The 15,000-nt window shown below is 38.0% G+C and overlaps 4 protein-coding genes across 5 annotated transcripts in view; 1 reads left to right on the top strand and 3 right to left on the bottom strand.

The window, feature by feature from the left end:
* The window catches only part of LOC113823738 (trypsin-1), a 17,125-nt gene extending 12,148 nt beyond the window's left edge, over window positions 1-4,977 (bottom strand). Inside the window, exons 1-3 of one of the 2 annotated variants that reach the window (XM_070123208.1) lie at window positions 4,827-4,977; window positions 4,316-4,530; window positions 3,495-4,071 (exon numbers count right to left, since the gene is read on the bottom strand). In XM_070123208.1, coding sequence (XP_069979309.1) covers window positions 3,532-4,071; window positions 4,316-4,530; window positions 4,827-4,869 — 798 coding nt within the window. In that variant the 5' untranslated portion in view covers window positions 4,870-4,977 and the 3' untranslated portion in view covers window positions 3,495-3,531. Of the gene's footprint in view, window positions 1-3,494; window positions 4,072-4,315; window positions 4,531-4,826 lie in introns of those variants that run through there. The other variant, XM_027376457.2, reaches the window with a different exon arrangement.
* Window positions 4,978-6,155: 1,178 nt separating this feature from the next.
* On the top strand, window positions 6,156-7,596 carry LOC113815564 (trypsin-1-like). The gene is made up of 3 exons (XM_070123207.1): window positions 6,156-6,369; window positions 6,678-6,898; window positions 7,009-7,596. The coding sequence occupies exons 1-3, from the start codon at window positions 6,327-6,329 to the stop codon at window positions 7,543-7,545; spliced, it is 801 nt and encodes a 266-aa protein (XP_069979308.1). The 5' UTR covers window positions 6,156-6,326; the 3' UTR covers window positions 7,546-7,596.
* Window positions 7,597-9,227: 1,631 nt separating this feature from the next.
* LOC113815565 (trypsin-1) lies at window positions 9,228-10,840 on the bottom strand. Its single transcript, XM_027367624.2, has 3 exons — window positions 10,569-10,840; window positions 10,051-10,271; window positions 9,228-9,803 (listed from the first exon to the last, which is right to left on the bottom strand). The coding sequence occupies exons 1-3, from the start codon at window positions 10,609-10,611 to the stop codon at window positions 9,267-9,269; spliced, it is 801 nt and encodes a 266-aa protein (XP_027223425.2). The 5' UTR covers window positions 10,612-10,840; the 3' UTR covers window positions 9,228-9,266.
* A 1,640-nt stretch (window positions 10,841-12,480) lies between these two features.
* LOC138862046 (trypsin-1-like) lies at window positions 12,481-13,925 on the bottom strand. The gene is made up of 3 exons (XM_070123206.1): window positions 13,792-13,925; window positions 13,303-13,523; window positions 12,481-13,056 (listed from the first exon to the last, which is right to left on the bottom strand). Exons 1-3 carry the CDS (start codon window positions 13,832-13,834, stop codon window positions 12,520-12,522), a joined length of 801 nt encoding a protein of 266 aa, XP_069979307.1. The 5' UTR covers window positions 13,835-13,925; the 3' UTR covers window positions 12,481-12,519.
* Between the last annotated feature and the right edge of the window lie 1,075 nt (window positions 13,926-15,000).

The following is a 15,000-nucleotide window of genomic DNA, read 5'->3' as shown; positions in this document are numbered from 1 at the left end:
ATGGTGTTGTTGATGACGATGATGATTATCATTACTATTATTATCACACACACGCACGCACAAACACACACACACCCATACGTATACCTGTATATAAGTGTATGTCTGTGTAAGTAAGTGCCAAAAAACATGTCAGAGATGAGCTGACAGAGCTACATAAAAGAGAAAGTGAATCTAAGAGAAAATGTCAATGCCCTTTTTTCTTCTTCTTTTTCTTTCTTTTTTTACTTTCTTTCTTTGCATACGCGGTAGAATAAAACCTTCCAGAGTATTTTCGACCCTGGAGGAGACGCTGCATGACAGGCTTGGAGAAAACTTTGGCAGACGGAGGCTTCCGGGAAGTCAAATGCGTCGGCAACTTTCCGACATGATGTTTAGTTTTCTAGAACCTGCTGTAAAACATGTAATATTCAATAAGTAAAAGTAAAGTTGTTTGTCTGTCTATTTATTTATTTATCTATCTATCTATCTATCTATCTATCTATCTATCTATCTATCTATCTATCTATCTATCTATCTATCTATCTATCTATCTATCTATCTATCTATCTTTGTCGTGTAGATTACTGCTAGAGATGGTTATTTCTTTTATTTTCATGCTAAGTCTGTGTGTGTGTGTGTGTGTGTGTGTGTGTGTGTGTGTGTGTGTGTGTGTGTGTGTGTGTGTGTGTGTGTGTGTGTGTGTGTGTGTGTGTGTGTGTGTGTGTGTGTGTGATAGAATGAAAAAGATTTTACTGCTATTGATGTAAATATACCTTTGACTGGGACTTGACTGTCGTTATGTGAGCGACGCTGAACAGAAGCTCAAACAAAAGGAAGAGGGATCCATGGCGCTTCAAAGTGCGGAAGGGAAAGTCCTCGAAGCCAGTTTAATAATTTTCAATCAATTATTTCCTTGACCATACTTAGAGACCTTCTAAAAGAGCAATTCAGATTCCGTGACACAGAAACTCAAGCAAAAGTACACTCAAGTAATGTAATCTTCTGAAAAACAACATGGTTATCCTTTACAGCAAGTAGTGTTTACTCGTACGGCAAAGTTGTCAAAGAAGCTACGACAGCCAGTTAGCATATGAGCTTACATGAACTGCCGGTCACTGAATTTCCACATATTCATGGAGAGTCTTGATTGGAACAATAGGATCCATTTTATTCCTGTTTGAATCAGCTGTCAGTCTACCAGACTTAATTAATGGTGAATGATTGTACTTGACTGTTACATAACACTGATACATCGGTCCCCATCAATAACTATGCAGCTGTAGTTTTATTTTCACATTATCATAATAAAATTGAGACAGACAGACAACTGACGACCTGACGAAACATCATGTATGTGTCTGAAGTAAACATTGGCTGAACACCTGAACGACCGTGGGAAATATTACTCTTAAGTACAATACAAGTAGAATATCTACTAATAAGTTATTATAGGAAACGTAAGACAAGCATCGAGGTCTAAAACTCGATGCCTGGTGTCAGCAGAAAAGTTTGGGGGGATTTTAGACCACTTCTGTCCTGGCCATGGCATTGGAAGTCACAGAATGGAGCTTTAATATAGACAAAAATTTAGAAATCGCCATGTTTATATAATTATAACAATATGTATACATACATATGAATTCATAAACTCATATATATCAGTAGATACATACATACATATATATAATATATATATATATATATATATATATATATATATATATATATATATATATATATATATATATATTGTAGAACACCCCACAATCCACAAACTACATTTGTGCATTGTGGGTTTTGTACAATAGTATCAACACACACACACACACACACACACACACACACACACACACACACACACACACACATATATATATATATATATATATATATATATATATATATATATATATATATATATATATATATATATATATATATATATATATATATATATATATATATATATATATATATATATATATATATATATATACTAAGGCCGCGTGCGGCGAAGCGGTACCTGAGTAAGGTGACACCACCTACTGAGGTCAGGTTTAACAGCACAGATATGGCTCATCTTGAGTTACCAAATCTTAGGAAATGAAGCAGTAATCGTACTGCTTATTCTTTATATGAATTTTTCTAATATATTTTGAAATATATTGATGGATATTTACAAAAAAAAAAAAAATCGATGTTCCCTACAAAACGGACTTTGTTCATGAAGTATACTCCAATCCAGTAAATGAGATTTTTTGTTACAGACGTATATCGATGCACATGTCTGCTCGGAAGCCCTCAGTATAGTCACTGAATGATGCACGTACCTGGGAAAGGGTTATTATTTAATCTTTGGGTAAAATATTAATGGTTGAAAATGTTGCTATGCCCATTGCATATTTGGCACAATCATGAGGAATGAATACATTCACACCTTACGAGACCTAAAGTGGCTGTCACACTAGCACGTTTTCCGTCTTTTTTTTGTCTTTTTTTTGACAATTTTATTTAACATAAATACAAGTATTCTCGAATATAGCACTTGATTTGGCTATGTTTGGCTGAAAAAGTTGACGGAAAGGTTTTCAGATAGAAACGATCATTATCGTCTGACTGGAAAATTGACAATTCGCTCAAAAATGGACAAAATTTCAGGAAATGGTAAAAATAATAATAATAATAATAATAATAATAACGGTAAAAGTGCCAGTGTGACAGCATCTTAACACTATTACCCAGAAATTTAACGAACAGGAAAAACGGTTAGAATAGACCTACATTTAAATAAATTGGTATATGAAAAATCACTAATATAACGTCTTTACAAAAAAAATGATTAGAATAAACATGATAAATTTCTATATGAAAAATTCGCCTCCCTCATATAATATATATATATATAATTTATATATATATATATATATATATATATATATATATATATATATATATATATATTAAAGAAATATATATACATACATATACACATATATATACGCATACATGCACACACACACACACAAATATATAGAGATATATATACAAGTGTTTGTAGGTTTGTATGCATGTCTGTGTGGGAAGATAGACATTTTTATATATTATACATATATAGTAGAAAAACCCACAATTCACAAACTAGATCCGAAGATGACATCGAGGACGATTCCGATTTTTTTTTTTTTCTTTTTTTTTTTTTTTTCTTTTTTTTTTACCATAGCATCAACATGGCAGCTTATTTTCCCATTCATAATATACATATATGTATATATGCTCTATTTTGTAATCTTATTATCTATAATATATGTACCAAATTAAATTTACACATAGATTTCACAGTGTAAAATCATTCTCTCTCTTTCATATGTGTTCTATAAACCATGTTTATGTACGCGAATATCCTGAGTGATTCCAAATTAAAAGTTTGCTTAGAGCTAGCAATGGAAAATAAAATACTCAAGGCATTCCTTATGCTAATAAAGATTATGGGGATTCGTAAATAATTTAGCATATTCTATTATGGACTCTTTAATTCTAACTCAGTTTGAATTAAACAGCATTGGCCTTAATCCAATCGACATGGTAGGAGACCTCAGCATACACGCCAGGGTAGTTGGGACGGGCACAGCCGTAGCCCCAGGACACGATGCCGGCCAGGTAGGTGGAGCCGGTGTCAGAGCAGGCAAGGGGGCCGCCAGAGTCACCCTGGCACGAGTCCTTGCCGCCCTCGGGCACTCCGGCACAGATCATGGAGTCGTCAATGTCGCTCTGGCCATAAGCATCGCGACACTCGTCGTCAGACACGATGGGAACGGACACCTGGAGGGCACTGGGGGAGCTGCCTCCTTCAGTGAGAGCGCCCCAGCCGGACACGATGCAGTCGCCAGAGGCAGCGTGACCCTGAGCGGGAATATCGATGGCGCGAACGTAGTCGTTGAAGCTCAGAGGCTGAGAAAACTTGAGCAGGGAGATGTCGTTGCTGATGGTGAAGCCGTTGTAGTCCTCGTGTTGGATGATCTTGGAGAGGACGACCGTCTGCTCGTTGCCCTCATTCACGTCGAAGTTATGCTCTCCGGCCACGACCTGATCGTGGTCATCATAACGGAATTAGAAGCAAACAACTTGAATAAATAGTCCAGTCACAGCTCTGTTCATATGCCTTCCATTTCTAGGAAACCTACATATGGGTTCGACTCATTGAGAAAGTCATCAATGCCATAACCAATTCATGCCATGTCATAGCACTCACTGACGTCTGTTGAATAAGTCTGTCTGGATATTTAGATATACAGATACACACTATATTTTAAAGAACCATAGAACTTGCCTAAAGGTAGCTGGGATTATCAAAGTCGTCGCCCTGGACGCAGTGACCGGCGCAGATGGCCCAATTCTCGTTGTAGATGGAGGCGCCGCAGAAATGCCAGGCGGTCCCCCAGGAGTTGTCCTGGAAACTAAGCTGGTAAGGCAGCTCCCCAGGAGTGACCTCACTTCCTCCGACGATCTTGTTGAGACCGCGACGGAAGGTGGGCTTCCTGGAGGGGGCGGCTGAGGGAATTCATCAACAAATATGTCAGTGTCATAAACACATACGCAAAACAAAACAAAAAAAAACAAAAAAAAAAACGAGACATCTCTCCAAATACATTATTTTTGTGCATGGTATGCTTTTATGAATTGGGAATGGAGATCAAGCAACAATAACATTACTCCGTAAGCGAACATCATCCTTGGTTTGAAGCGTGTGAATAAAAAATGAAAGCAATACTCCTTGATAACTCAAAATTCTCTATCCTGTTGACTCAGAGGCTGAAGCAGAGCCATGCTGTTCCAGAGGCACTCACCGAAGGCCCCGGCGAGGAGCAGGCAGAGCACGAGAGACTTCATGGCTGGTCACTGGTGGAGAGTGGGACTTGCAAGCAAGCTTTATACTAGCCACAAGGACTTTCCCAAGCCTGTTATCACCAGCTGTATCTTGAAGTGTGTTGCACAATATGATCCTTGCTATCTGTGTGTGTGCGTGTGCGTGTTTCGTTAACATGTGAAATGTTTCACACAAGCGTATTTTGTCAACATGAGTTCATATCATTGGCAACATTAAGCCAAGGCCAATGTCTCTGAGGAAAGCCGTGGAGGACTAGATTACATTGCACGAATAGATGTCTTAGCTCTATGTTTCAATATATAAAAATAACCAAGTCAGACCTATGACTTAGTTATTGGTCTTTGCCGGAGCACGAAGGGCGGCGTCCACTATATTCGTTAATTGCCGTCGTATTAAAGGCGATAATTATTCTTGTTCTGGTAATGTTTTTTTTTTTTTTCGAGAAATGGAGTTTCCAAAGCAAATGATTAGTTATTGGTGTTGATTTGTGTATATAATATATATGCATATATATAAATATATATATCAATATATATATATAAATGTATATATATACATATATATACATATATGTATGCATATGTATATGTATAAATATATATATACATATATGTATGCGTATATATATATATACATATATATATATGTATATGTATACATACACACACACACACACACACACACACACACACACACACACACACATATATATATATATATATATATATATATATATATATATATATATATATATATATATATATATAGATATAGATATATATATAGATATATATATATATATATATATATATATATATATATATATATATATATATATATATATATACATATATGTATATGTATGTATAAACATGTATATGTTATATGTATATATATATATATATATATATATATATATATATGTATGTATACATATATACATATATATATATATATATGTATATATATATATATATATATATATATATATATATATATATATATATATATATATATATATATATATATATATATATATATAATGTACATGTATATATGAATATATACATATATATGAATGAGTTTGTATATATACATATACATATAGATATGTATATATGTTTATATATGTGTATATGTATATGTATATATATATATATATATATATATATATATATATATATATATATATGTGTGTGTGTGTGTGTGTGTGTGTGTGTGTGTGTGTGTGTGTGTGTGTGTGTGTGTGTGTGTGTGTGTGTGTGTGTGTGTGTGTGTGTGTGTGTATTGTTCTATGTTCGTATCTAGGTGCAAGCACGCACATGCTCCAGGGAAAACCGGCCCCACTTATCAGCGTGCAACGAGAACCGTCCCAGAGTCGCCTCCTGGGCCTCCGTAGGGGATTGAGGAGCGGTATATAAAGGGCGCTGTGCACAAGGCTCTCCACCAGTCGCCAGCCATGAAGACCCTCATCCTCTGTGTGCTCCTTGCTGGAGCTTTTGGTAAGGGAGATATTTCCTGCGGTCTCTTGAGCTTGTACATTGTATTCCTGACGATGATGTATTCGAAACCGTGTCAAACACATCTCTTGTCTTGTGCGGATGTTCATTCTCATTCTTACCTTTTCCACACTGAACACGAATACAGTTCATTTTCTTTACCCATTCACATTCTTGTAAGCTCTCTGAAGTCAAATCAATATTGCGATGTTTTGTCACATGTTAGTCTTCAAGTGCCCGGTTTACAATGTGGCTGATACATGTGAGGGATATATATATCCTTTTTTTCCTAACTTCATGCTTGCCAACAGCCGCCCCCTCCAGGAAGCCCACCTTCCGCCGCGGTCTCAACAAGATCGTCGGAGGAACTGACGCCAAACCCGGAGAGCTGCCTTACCAGCTCAGCTTCCAGGACATTTCCTTCGGCTTTGCCTGGCACTTCTGCGGCGCCTCCATCTACAACGAGAACTGGGCCATCTGCGCCGGCCACTGCGTCCAGGGCGAGGACATGAACAACCCCGATTACCTTCAGGCGAGTCTCATCTCAATATGTTCAATAATAATGATAATAAAAATAGTAATTTAAACAGAAATCTTGCATTTACAAAACGCTCATTGAAATTGTCTTTAATGTTATCACAGGTCGTTGCCGGAGAACTTAACCAGGATGTGGATGAGGGCACCGAGCAGACGGTCATCCTCTCCAAGATCATCCAACACGAGGACTACAACGGCTTCACCATCAGCAACGACATCTCCCTGCTCAAGCTGTCTCAGCCTCTGAGCTTCAATGACAACGTTCGCGCCATCGATATTCCTGCTCAGGGTCACGTTGCCTCTGGCGACTGCATCGTGTCCGGCTGGGGCACCACCTCCGAGGGAGGAAGCACCCCCAGTGTCCTGCAGAAGGTGACCGTTCCCATCGTGTCTGACGACGAGTGTCGCGATGCTTATGGCCAGAGCGACATTGAGGACTCCATGATCTGTGCCGGAGTGCCCGAGGGCGGCAAGGACTCGTGCCAGGGTGACTCTGGCGGCCCCCTTGCCTGCTCTGACACCGGCTCCACCTACCTGGCCGGCATCGTGTCCTGGGGCTACGGCTGTGCCCGTCCCGGCTACCCTGGCGTGTACGCTGAGGTCTCCTACCATGTCGATTGGATTAAGGCCAATGCTGTTTAATCAAGTTGTTTAACATGTACTTACCTTGAAAGCAATAAAGAAAAAAATATATGCATGTGAACATCAATCACCTGATTATCTAAAATGACCGAAAACTACAATTTAGAGTAGTTAAACATTTGCAGTCTACGATCCGATGTGACCTGCAAGTAAAATTAAATTTATTCTTATTAACTAGTCTTCCATTTCGGGAATGGGTCCATAGTTAGATGTAAACATGATATTTGAAGTTTGCTGGTCTAAGCTCTGTCTTCGAGAAGTTCTAGGAAACACAGGGCACAAATAGCACCTTATTCTCTCATGAATAAAATAGAAACGCCACCTTTTTGTAGGACTTGCCTCTCATTCAGAGTTCATCATCCATCATAGTTCTTCCTCTACTCATTTGCCAAACGTAGAAGTGAGTTGTGATGACAAGTGCGTCCATGTCAGCAGTCGTGAAATCTGCATCTCTTGGTAGATGAATCAGTACTCGCAGAAAAATGTAGCAATATCCATATCCATATATATATATATATATATATGTGTGTGTGTGTGTGTGTGTGTGTGTGTGTGTGTGTGTGTGTGCATACATATATATATTTATATATATATGCATATATATAAATACACACACATACACACACACACACACACACATATATATATATATATATATATATATATATATATATATATATATATATATATATATATATATTACACACACACACACACACATACACACACACACACACACACACACACACACACACACACACACACACACACACATATATATATATATATATATATATATATATATATATATATATATATATATATATATATATGGAGAGAGAGAGAGAGAGGTTGCCTTTTAAGAATTAAAAATGCCTTACGATGTGACTCAGTCTTATTGGTGCTTGTTGTTGATATAATAAGTGCCACAACTCGCTCAAGTCGGTTTTCAAAAGGAGTTATTAGTCGTATACAAGCTCTCTCAAAACCGTGGCATCTATGGGTATAGTTCTTCTGAAGCTGAACTGTTGTGGAATCGAAACTGAACTGGTACAACTGAAAGGTAAAAAATGCATAACATGTTCTCCGCAAAATATCATCACTAGATAATTTAACATTCACAAATTCAATTTCTCTTACCGGTTTAAGGAGTTCCACGGGCAAATACCGAGAGATGAAACTCTCTTCTCACTGCCAAACATAATGATTATCTGCCATGTGGCGATGGTTAACCTATACTCCACCCTTAACCTATGCATCAGTCATCTCTCTACGAGATTGTTTGTGGGAATACTTGTCTATTGCTTTTAATCCTTAGTATAAACATGCTGTGTGTTTTTATGGCATTTCTATGCTCTCCATATACTGTTATGATTTATACTTTACAGAAAGACAATCCCACATACCTGCCGATCTAAGAGTTTTAAGCAGGAAACGGTACAGTTCTTGGCCCATCGTCAAGAATTCTTGCCCAACCGAACCTCTGCTTTAGATGTGAAATCACTATTTTTCATGTGCATTCTACAAGCCATGTTGATTGTGTATGCTAATATCCTGAATGATTCCTTATACAAAATTTCCTATCATCGACGCCTTGCAAAGAGGCTTGTAATGGAGAGTATATACTTGGGCCATTCCTGATATTCATAAAGATTATGGGGATTCATTAATGATGCAATATATTCCATTATGGATTCTTTTATTATTTGATCCAGTTAGATTTAAACAGCATTGGCCTTGATCCAATCGACATGGTAGGAGACCTCAGCATACACGCCAGGGTAGTTGGGACGGGCACAGCCGTAGCCCCAGGACACGATGCCGGCCAGGTAGGTGGAGCCGGTGTCAGAGCAGGCAAGGGGGCCGCCAGAGTCACCCTGGCACGAGTCCTTGCCGCCCTCGGGCACTCCGGCACAGATCATGGAGTCCTCAATGTCGCTCTGGCCATAAGCATCGCGACACTCGTCGTCAGACACGATGGGAACGGACACTTTCTGGAGGGCACTGGGAGAACTGCCTCCTTCAGTGAGAGCGCCCCAGCCGGACACGATGCAGTCGCCAGAGGCAGCGTGACCCTGAGCGGGAATATCGATGGCGCGAACGTAGTCGTTGAAGCTCAGAGGCTGAGAAAACTTGAGCAGGGAGATGTCGTTGCTGATGGTGAAGCCGTTGTAGTCCTCGTGTTGGATGATCTTGGAGAGGACGACCGTCTGCTCGTTGCCCTCATTCACGTCGAAGTTATGCTCTCCGGCCACGACCTGATCATGGTCATCATAAAGGAATTAGAAGCAAACAGCTTGAATAAATAGTCCAGTCACAGCACTGTTGATATGCCTTCCATTTCTAGGAAACTTACATATTATGGGTTGGACTCGATGAGAAAGTAATCATTGCCATAACCAATTCATGCCATGTCATAGCGGTCACTGACCTCTGTTGAATGAATCTTTCTTGATATTTAGATATACAGATATACATTATATTTTGTGGAACCATAGAACTTGCCTGAAGGTAGCTGGGATTATCAAAGTCGTCGCCCTGGACGCAGTGACCAGCGCAGATGGCCCAATTCTCGTTGTAGATGGAGGCGCCGCAGAAATGCCAGGCGGTCCCCCAGGAGTTGTCCTGGAAGCTGAGCTGGTAAGGCAGCTCCCCAGGAGTGACCTCACTTCCTCCGACGATCTTGTTGAGACCGCGACGGAAGGTGGGCTTCCTGGAGGGGGCGGCTGAGGGAATTCATCAAATATGTCAATGTCACACACGCACACAAATAAAATAAAAAATAAAGAAAAACGACCTAGAAAATGATTCACACATCTATCCAAATACACAGTGTGTGCATGGTATGCTTTTATAAATTGGGAATGGAGATCAAGCAACAATAACATTACTCCGTAAGCGAATATCATCCCTGATTTGAAGTGTGAATAAAAAATGTAATAAATACTCCTTTATAACTTAAAATTCTCTATCCTGTTGACTCAGAGGCAGAAGCAGAGCCATGCTGTTCCAGAGGCACTCACCGAAGGCCCCGGCGAGGAGCAGGCAGAGCACGAGAGACTTCATGGCTGGTCACTGGTGGAGAGTGGGACTTGCATGCAAGCTTTATACTAGCCACAAGGACTTTCCCAAGCCTGTTATCACCAGCTGTATCTTGAAGTGTGCATTCGAAGTATTTTTTTTGGTCTATAAGATACAGCCGGGTAATTTTCAAGGTTTCTATATGGATTTAACTTAATTGTTAATCGTCATGATTAACAATTTATGTCTTCAAATATCATAGTCAGTGGTCCACTTGCTTCCGTGCGCCGTTAAAGATTTGATTTTTATGTTGCACAATCTGAGATCCTTGCTATCTGTGTGTGTGCGTGTGCGTGTTTCGTCAACATGTGAAGTGTTTCACACAAGTATATTTTGCCTTAAGTTCAGCATTGCCTTACCGAGGTATAAGTGAATTATTTTTGCTGTCAAAGGCCAACCATTGAGAAAAGATATTACAGAAAGCAAAACACTATCAGTATATACTTCATTAAAAGATAAATAAATAAATAAATAAAATACAATCAGTCGTTCTACATTTTTTTTTCTTAACAGCTCAGTATGTATAGTATAAAAATACATATATATATATATATATATATATATATATATATATATATATATATATATATATATATATATATATATATATATATATATATATTATATATATATATATATATATATATATATATATATATATATATATGTGTGTGTGTGTGTATGTGTGTGTGTGTGTGTGTTATATATATATATATATATATATATATATATATATATATATATATATATATATATATATATATATATATATATATATATATATATATATATATATATATATATATTATATATATACAAATATAAATAAATAAATATACATATATATATATATATATACAAATATAAATAAATAAATATACATATATATATATTATATAATAATAATAATAATAATAATAATAATAAACATAAAGGAAAAATATATGTGCAAATATATGTATGTTCCTGTGTTTTCAATTATTCAGAGCAAGTTGAGATTTACTTTTCATATCTACATAAATATTAAAAGAAAAATCGGGATACAACAACCAGTCAGTCATGTTGATAGAGGAGTTAGAATAAATAAAGGAAAAGCACTGGTGTCTTCAATTGATAAAATAGCACTCGATGGTATTTGAATTACTCTGCGCAAAGAACTATAATAATGCAATCTAATATAAAGTGTAACCAAAAAAGAACGTGTTACTGCAGCAAATGCCAACAAACACCAGCCAAGCGCATTCAGACAAGATAACGTAGACCTCTCCCCACTGAATTGTGGTCTACTAAAGAAGTGGTTGTCCAGCATACTAGAAAATAAGCATACTGGCAAAATGCTTCATCTGTGCAGGATATCAGTATTTGCATCGTTTTCAACTAGAAGAGAAATCTGAAAGCTTTTCTGGCATGTTGATGCAGTGCTAGCTTGCCTGTTGTTTTGAAACGTGCATCCCACTGTTACCAACCGCCAATGGGATGACCTCCTCCCTTAACCTATGCATCAGTTATCTCTCTACGAAGTTGTTTGTGGGAATACTTGTCTATTGCTTTGAAACCCCCAGTATGTGTATGTGATCCAAGCGTTTTAAGCAGGAAACGGTACAGTTCTGGCCTATCGGCAAGAAGTCTTGCCCAACCGAACTCCTGCTTTAAATGCTGATACAGTATGAAATCACTCTTTTTTATATGCATTCTACAAGTCATGTTGATTTTGTATGCTAATATCCAGAGTGATTCCTTATAGAAAGTTTTGTATCATCGACGCTTTGCAAAGGGCTGGTAATGGAGAATCTATTACTTGGGCCATTCTTAATACTCATAAAGATTATAAGAATTCATAAATGATATCGTACGTTTTATTTTGGATTCTTTTATTGTATAACCCATTTAGAATTAAACAGCATTGGCCTTGATCCAATCGACATGGTAGGCGACCTCAGCGTACACGCCAGGGTAGCCGGGACGGGCACAGCCGTAGCCCCAGGACACGATGCCGGCCAGGTAGGTGGAGCCGGTGTCAGAGCAGGCAAGGGGGCCGCCAGAGTCACCCTGGCACGAGTCCTTGCCGCCCTCGGGCACTCCGGCACAGATCATGGAGTCCTCAATGTCGTTCTGGACATAAGCATCGCGACACTCTGCGTCAGACACGATGGGAACGGACACCTTCTGCAGGACACTGGGGGAGTCTCCTTCTTCCTTGAGAGCGCCCCAACCGGACACGATGCAGTCGCCAGAGGCAGCGTGACCCTGAACAGGAATATCGATAGCGCGAACGTTGTCGTTGAAGCTCAGCGGCTTAGACAGCTTAAGCAGGGAGATGTCATTGCTGAGGGTGAAGCCGTTGTAGTCCTCGTGTTGGATGATCTTGGAGAGGACGACCGTCTGCTCATTTCCCTCAATAACATCGAAGTTATGCTCACCGGCCACGACCTGATCGTGGTCATCATAAAGGCATTAGAAGCAAATAACTTCAATAAATAGTCCAGTCACAGCTCTGTTGACATGCCTTTCATTTCTAAGAAACAAACACATTGATTTGACTTGTTAAGAAGGTATTCAATACCATAACTTATTCAAGCTATGTCATAGCACTTATTGACCTTCGTAAAATGAACTTATCTGGAAATTTAGATAAACAGATATGCACTGTAGATTTTGTTGAATCATAGAACTAACCTGAAGGTTGCTGGGATTATCAAAGTCCTCGCCCTGGACGCAGTGACCGGCGCAGATGGCCCACTGCTCGTTGTAGATGGAGGCGCCGCAGTAATGCCATGCTTCACCCCAGGAGTTGTCCTGGAAGCTGAGCTGGTAAGGCAGCTCCCCAGGAGTGACCTCAGTACCTCCGACGATCTTGTTGAGACCGCGACGGAAGGTGGGCTTCCTGGAGGGGGCGGCTGAGGGAATTTATCAATTTGTCATATAAAAAAAGCAGGATTGATCCGGCAAATAATTCACATGTCTGTCTATATACATTATTAGTATGTGTGGTTTGGTTTTATGAAATGGAAATGAAACTGGAGAGATTTCTTCATTAGTGATCCTCATTTCTTGGTTTCAAGTGTGCGAACAGAAAATGAGAGTGATACTTCTTGTTAACTCAAAATTCGCTATCCTGTTGACTCAGAGGCTGAAGCAAAGCCATGCTATTCCAGAGGCACTCACCGAAGGCCCCGGCGAGGAGCAGGCAGAGCACGAGAGACTTCATGGCTGGTCACTGATGGGGAGTGGGACTTGTAAGAAATTATATACAAGCCATAAAGACTATCCCATACCTGTTATCACCAGGTGTATCTTGATGGGTCCATTCGAAGGTGTTTTTCTCCGTTTACAAACAACTGGGTACTTCTCAAGGTATCTATTTCGGTATAACTTATAATGTATCGTTATAATTAACATAATTTATAACCAAATAACATAGTCGGTGGTCCAGTTGACTGCATAAAAGTTCATAATCTAGGTTAGACCCTTGCTCTTTCGCTGCTTTCTGTTCATTTCACATGTGAAATGTTTCACACAAATGTATTTCGTCAATATGAGGTCATCTCACTGATAACATTAAGCCTAGCCCAATGTCTCTGAGGAAAGCCATGGAGTTACCTTTGCGGTAAATCTAACAGACAAGAAGAAAGTAAGAAAAGCAAGCAAACGGAAAAAACACTAGTGACTTTAAATACTGAAATAACACTCAATGGTATTTTAATAATTCTGTGCTAAGATATATAATGGTGTAATCTAAGATTGAAAAGTGTACCAAAAAAAAATCTAGTGAGTAGATTCCGACAAGGTCATGTTGTAGACCTTTCCCTGTTGAATTATTGCCTAGTATAGATACTGTCTTAGCTCTATGTTTCAATATATAAAAATAACCAAGTCAGACCTATGAATTAGTTATTGGTCTTTGCCGGAGCACGAAGGGCGGCGTCCACTATATTCGTTAATTGCCGTCGTATTAAAGGCGATAATTATTCTTGTTCTGGTAATGTTTTTTTTTTTTTTTCGAGAAATGGAGTTTCCAAAGCAAATGATTAGTTATTGGTGTTGATTTGTGTATATAATATATATGCATATATATAAATATATATATACATACATATACATATATATATATATAAATATATATATATATATATATATATATATATATATATATATATATATATATGTAAATACATATATATATGCATATATATATATATATACATATATATATATATATATATATATATATATGTATACATGTATACACACACACACACACACACACACACACACACACACACACACACACACACACACACATATGTGTTTGCATATATATATATATATATAGATATAGATATATATATATATATATATATATATATATATATA

The sequence above is a fragment of the Penaeus vannamei genome, chromosome 6 (genome assembly GCF_042767895.1).
Source record: "Penaeus vannamei isolate JL-2024 chromosome 6, ASM4276789v1, whole genome shotgun sequence".
Classification (NCBI taxonomy): domain Eukaryota; kingdom Metazoa; phylum Arthropoda; class Malacostraca; order Decapoda; family Penaeidae; genus Penaeus; species Penaeus vannamei.
Note: the sequence above shows the minus strand (reverse complement) of the source record. Positions and strands in the feature narration are given on the sequence as shown.